We start from the raw sequence: 6,348 nt of genomic DNA, 5'->3' as shown, positions 1-6,348 counted from the left end.
GGTGGAGGATGATCAGTTATTCTCACCAGAGTATATTTAAAATGTATGGATTCCTGTTTACCAAACATTCATGCATGGTGAACCGAATTTTGAATATTCCATGTTTCTGAACATTAATAATATATATATATAACAAATAAATATATATAATGAAACATAAAACATAAAACAATGCTTTGACTCAGAAATCGTATATTTTACGGTGGATTTGGTTTAAAAGGAACCGTTACATATAAAATGCAAGAAACGTGACGTAACACGTGACACTTTCAAAATTAGACACTATAACATGCACATGCGTAGTCACGGTGGCCGAGAGGTTAAGGCGTTGGACTCGAAATCCAATGGGGTTTCCCCGCACAGGTTCGAATCCTGTTCGTGACGGATTTTTTTTCCAGGGTTTCAACTTTAATGACGTGGTACTCGGATGCAAACACACGCCACGTTTTCTACGCTACTATAGAAATATGAAGGAGGATGTGTGTGATTGATTGTGTTGTTCATTTTTGCATAAATAACTCAGCTATTCCAGCTAAAAAAGAAAACTCAGCTATTCCCGTATCCCGAAAGGCCGCCTGACGTCATTGTTGCCAGATTGGGCTAGGAGTAATTTTGTATATAGCACTTTTCTACCAAAGCTCTTTATAGTCTGTGTGTTCGTGTGTGTAGTGTGTAGTGTGTGCGTGTGTGTGTGTGTGTGTGCGTGCGTGTGTGCGTGCGTGCGTGTTTGTGTGTGTTTGGGCATTTGCATGCGTGCGTGATTTATTCACGGTTTTCCAAAATCTTCGAGGAGCCTACATCCAGACAAACCTTATGCGTGTTGTGCCGAAAAAAATTTGCGTGCTAAATTAAGCTATTTTGCATCGCTCCCTGTATTTCAGAATCAGAATCATAACTTTTATGATAACTTATTGTCCCAGTACACCAGAGTACAAATCGTAGTCTTGGTTTATCAACAGCCACATAGCAGCAACAATACAAGATAAAAGTAAATAGAGAGAAAAATATGTAAAAATAAGTAGCAGCATAGATCACAATAAAAAAAAAAGGATAAAATGTAAGAGTCGTTATATGAGAAACTAAAACAGTGGTAATAAGTTATAATAATTAATGAGGTAATAGAGTGTAAAGTGTATTGTAAACCGTTACCCTGCGTTCACACCAAAAGATGCATTTGCTGCCCGAACACGTTGCCGCCGAAGTTTTGCGGCGCAGCAAAAGTTTTGCAGCGCGGCAAAATTTTGCTGCGCCGCAGTTTTGCTGCGCGGCAAGTTTTGCCCGCGGTGCTTCTGAATTCATTCACAACCATGGCCGACATTACGAGCATTGCATGTCAGAGCTCGGTGAATTTCACCGTCTTCTGCAGGGGCTCCGTCTGGATGACGACCGCTTCCAGCGCTATTTGAGGTTGACTCCAGCCCAGTTTGATGACCTGCTAGCTAGGATCGGTGCTAGGATCTCTCGGTTGGACATTTATACTTATATAGCCTATATATATGTATTGGACACTTATAACTGGCCACGGTGGTGTTGAAGATCACCGGGTATGCGGAGACTGCAATTATTATCTTCTCCTCCATTTTAGCGCTTTGATCTGGATCAGGTAGTGAACTCTAGGTCACTCCAAGGGAGTAACCCTGATTAGCTGTTACGGCATGTCACTCAGTGGCAACGCCTCAGTGGCAACGCTGTTGAACGCTGATTGGCTGTCATCACGCGTTTGCTGCCGAAAAGTTGAAATATTTCAACTCGAGCAGCATTTGACTCGCCGCAAAATACGTGAACACGCCCGCCGCCCGTGCCCGGCAGCGGGCACGGGCATGCCGCGCAGCAAATCAGATTTTGACGATTTTGACGCGCCGCAAATCAAATTTTGCTGCCGGTTTTCTCGGCAGCAAATGCTGCGGCAGCAAAGCAGCAACGCGTCTCTACATTCACTTTGAATGGGATCGTGACGCGCGTCAACTTTTTGCATCTTTTGGTGTGAACGCAGGGTTACACCTCCTTACTTCCAGCCTACATATGTGTATTCAACAACTATTCAACAACCCCTCCCGTTTGGAGGGGTTGGTTATAGCGTTTTGCCCCCATTCACCTCCCATATTAAATAATATTATTATAGAAAGTATAAAAAAAAAAAAGCAATACAAATGAATAATTAAAACGTCTAAATGTTTGGCCATAATAGTTTACATTGATATGCCCAACTTCTTGGTATTGATTTGGTGTTAATTACCGGTACTGAAAATCTGATGGAGGAGATAATTACACCCAAGTATAATGAGGAAGGCCCAGAATAGTGTGGCCTGCTTTGCAACCCCACTAACCAGGGCCTTCGGCATGTCAGAGGTCATATGAACCACTGGGCTCCATGAAGCCTGTAATCAGATGTATTGTCTGTATAATTTTAAGTGAAATATGTGTTTTTTCAAGGAGTTTTAATTACTAAAAATGTTAGCCTATGTTTACTTTGAATATTTGATACATTCCTATTTCCTCAGTAAAAAATGGAACCAAAAATGCAATCCCCTCAGTCTAGTCAATCATTTGTAATTGCATTCTTAAGATAAATGAAATAATAATGAAGTCAGTCGCACCAGCAGGGTGTGGTTACACACAACCCAACCGGTAACACGACATCACAATGACAACTACAATGACAAAATAGCTCCTGCCGATTTTACCCGGGTGTTACGCCCTGCACTGCTGTTATTAATCATCTCAATCAGAATCAGAATGAGGACTACTTTTATTACATCCTATTGCACAAGTACACAAGAGTACAATTCTTAGGCTTGGTTCCTCAACAGCCACATAGCAGCAGCAATACATGATAATGTAAAGAAAGAGAAGTACAATTCTAAATATGTAAAAAAATAAGGAGCAGCCTAGATCATAATTATAAATAATAGTAATACAAATAAAGCAAGTAATAATAAGAGATACTAAGACGGGGGTTATAAGTAATAATAAAAAATTAGGTGTAGTAAAGTGTAGCGTAAAGAGTTCTAGTGGTAATGTTAGTGCTAGTAATGGTTACTAATATCACCACAAATGCTTATTCACTTAACTTCTTCACATGTCAATACTTACCGATGGCAAATTTCGTAATTGTCTTGATCAGTAAATCAGCCCTGATTTTAGAATCACGGCTGATTTCCTCGCAAATGGCATCAAATGCCATTTGATACCATCCTAAAAATTGGCCAGTTTGCCATCACATCACATCCATTATATTCCAAATCAGTGTTTAGCAGCTTCCGTAGATGTTCCTTTGTTTAGTCTGACCGGGGTTCGAACAAACAGGGTTTAACCCTAACCCCCTAAACCTAACCCTTCCCTGGCTATAACCTTAATATGGGGACAGGCCTAACCCTAACCCTATCACCTACGGGGTTAATCAACAGACTAAATCATCTTGCATATTTAATGCATCTTAGCGGTGGAGCCAAAAAAGAGGCCTCTTTCAAAGAGTACCAGTCCTTCTGCCAGTATAATATGAACATTCCCACTGCCAGTACTAAGATGAACATTCCCACTGCCAGTATGAACATTCCCTCTACCAGTACTAAAATGAACATTCCCACTACAGTACTAAGATGAACAGTCCCAGTACCAGTACTAAGATGAACATTCCCACTACTGGTACTCAAAGTGGGAGGAGAGGATTCACAGGTTTCCCAGGGGTCCCATCGTCATCACAAGTCATTTGGAGATGAAGACTATATGAAGTAATCTCATTATTCCTCGCAAAAAAGTAATTTTAGTGATACTCATCCAAAGTGTAAGGATTAATGAAATTTATGCAGATTAAATATAAAACTGGCAAACTGCTCTTTTACATGTTCTTATTAACCATACGTTTTATACGATTAGTTGAATCGTGTCAATGTTTTTAAATAGATCAATTACGTTGTATTAGGTTGGATCCTTATTAACCTTTATGAACTTTTTAAATGGTGTTTCTTGTCTTAGAGTTATTTCTAAAACTACAAACAATGATTAAAGAGTATGTCACATGGACGTGAAGTCACATGGAGATGTGGTCTATATGGACATGAAGTCACATGGAGATGAAGTCTATATGGACATGAGGTCAAATGGTACACATATGCTAACTACTACTCTAACTTTCACGTTGGAATAGGCTTCTGATGTGTCATTGTGTGGTGTTATTGTATATTTATTTAGTCTAAATGTGTACATTTCTGACTCCATATTCGACAGATGCTGTGTTATTTATTTTTTTATACACAATATCTCTATATATCGCGATACGTTGGAAGTCTCGGGTCAGGGGGAGCCAATCACAGAGCTTGCTATCTGACTCACAGCACGGAGCTGGAAGCACAGCAGCGTCAGCTGAGTCTGGATGTGTTGCGGCCGTCGTAGCAAGAAAAATAAAATAATCCACCCAAAAGTAAAGCACGACAGTAGAATTTGCAACCTGACTCGTTCCTAGTGACCCACAAGAGAGAGAGAAGAGAGAAGAGAAGCCGCACAGACGACGCGCAGCGGGGCTAACGCATTCAGCGTTCACATCAACCCGGCAAACAAAGAGACCCCTTTCCAACGTCAACATTTTTCCTCCATATTCAATAGTTATGAGTCATGTGGCCGTCGACAATGTCCACGGTCTAGAGCAGCAGGTAAGGCTTTCAACACAATCCGCAGTCTGTTCCCGGCGCTTTTCCCGATCGTCGTGTTAGCTTCAGCTAGCTCATTATGGCTAAACCAGAAGCCGAATGCTAACGGCCGCAACACACCGCGGCTGAAGCGCGGAGCGCAAGCGGAGGCGCTTCCTTTCCGCTCCAATCAGCGCTCGGAACATACTGCAGGCGGCGCCGAGGCACACTGCACAGCGCGTTCGGTGTGAATGTCCTGCAGCAGCCTGGCCTTGTGACGCGTTCACCAGCGGAATAACATATCTATATAGAAATGTCCTGATGCGGTCTACGCGGTATTCATTGATATTCTATAAATGATATATTATATTATACGCTTCCGATTGTTTCTAACGCTTGGGTTTAGTGTGTTAGTACCATTCCTTCGCTAAGCTGATGCTACCTCGCTAGTTGGCACGGGGTGCGCTTGTTCCCCTGGCCGCGGAGAGGGGCGGGGTTAACGATACGTTGACGTTAACCGAACGGTTTTGGTAGGGGGTTAGACGCACGTAAACACCTTAATTCAATTGAAACACGTTTTTTTACACATCGAATTATGTTGTGCACGTCAAATAACACGTATTGCACGACACTGCGAGATACGCACGTTTTATTTACGTCGATAAGCGCCCAGAAGGCAAGCCGCTTGTTTCGCCCCGCCCGCCTGACTCGAGACCCGGGAACCAGAGGCCCGCTCTGACCGCTTGATGAAGCGCCCCCCGCGGTCAGCATTAGTGCGTTTGTTGTGCAGATAAAATGGAGGTAGGATGGAGTCTGAGCTGGTGAAGCAGCCATCAGTCCTCCCCCTAAATACGTATACTTTGTATATATACTTATGTATTTTTTTATATTTGGCCGATTACATATACTTTGTATATGTATTCAGGGTGTAAGAAACACTTTTCTGTTTGTATTTTATATTTGGCTAAATACATGTACTTAATATATTCTTTGTATATGTATGTGTAAAATTCACTTTTAGATTAATATTTTATCTTTCGATAAATAAATATACTTTGTATATGTATGTGTAAAATAAACGCATACTTATATTTTTTATTTGGCTCGTGGTGGAGACACTCATGACCTCAACCTTTAGTTATTAATTTCTTTGGTTTATTTTTATTTGTTAATTTCCTTGACGTATGTCAATTTTATATGTAGTTTCTATTTAGCTCTATGTTTTAGCTTAGCTGTATTTAGATGCCGTTTCAGATCAGTCAATTTCCCTTTTATTACATCTTGCTGTACGCAAGAACACAAGTAAAATTCTTAGGGTTGGTTCCCCAACAGCCACATAGCAGCAACACGATAAAGTACATAAAGATAAGTAGCAGCATCGATAACAATACTAAATAATGATAATAATAAAGTAAATAAATATATGAGAAATTAAAATCAGCACCAGGCTGTCAATGTGCAAGGCCTGTTTCACCCATCATGACATCATTCTCTGTCTTCCCCACAACCCCATAATTTCCCTCTGCGTCATGGTGGACTAGATAAGGCTGACCAGGCAAGCGTTGGTATATTTGACTTAAAGGTGACATATTACACCACCAGGTGTGAGTGTGATTAGCCGTTACAAGCCGTAATGAAAATCAGCCTCAAGTGGGCGTGTCCGCCTAAATGTATGATGGATAGATCAGCAACGTTTTGCCACAGTCCACTGTGTAGGCTGGTA

At 41.2% G+C, this 6,348-nt stretch overlaps 1 protein-coding gene across 12 annotated transcripts in view; it reads left to right on the top strand.

The window, feature by feature from the left end:
- Positions 1–4,294: 4,294 nt before the first annotated feature.
- ddx3xb (DEAD-box helicase 3 X-linked b) overlaps positions 4,295–6,348 on the top strand; it is a 30,803-nt gene continuing 28,749 nt past the window's right edge. For 6 of the 12 annotated variants that reach the window (XM_060055457.1, XM_060055456.1, XM_060055452.1 and 3 more), the window contains exon 1: positions 4,295–4,649. In XM_060055457.1, the coding sequence (XP_059911440.1) occupies positions 4,605–4,649 (45 nt within the window). In that variant the 5' untranslated portion in view covers positions 4,295–4,604. The remainder of the gene's footprint in view (positions 4,650–6,348) is intronic. The other 6 variants (XM_060055463.1, XM_060055460.1, XM_060055458.1 and 3 more) reach the window with 2 other exon arrangements.

This window comes from Gadus macrocephalus, chromosome 7, assembly GCF_031168955.1.
Source record: "Gadus macrocephalus chromosome 7, ASM3116895v1".
Classification (NCBI taxonomy): domain Eukaryota; kingdom Metazoa; phylum Chordata; class Actinopteri; order Gadiformes; family Gadidae; genus Gadus; species Gadus macrocephalus.
Note: the sequence above shows the minus strand (reverse complement) of the source record. Positions and strands in the feature narration are given on the sequence as shown.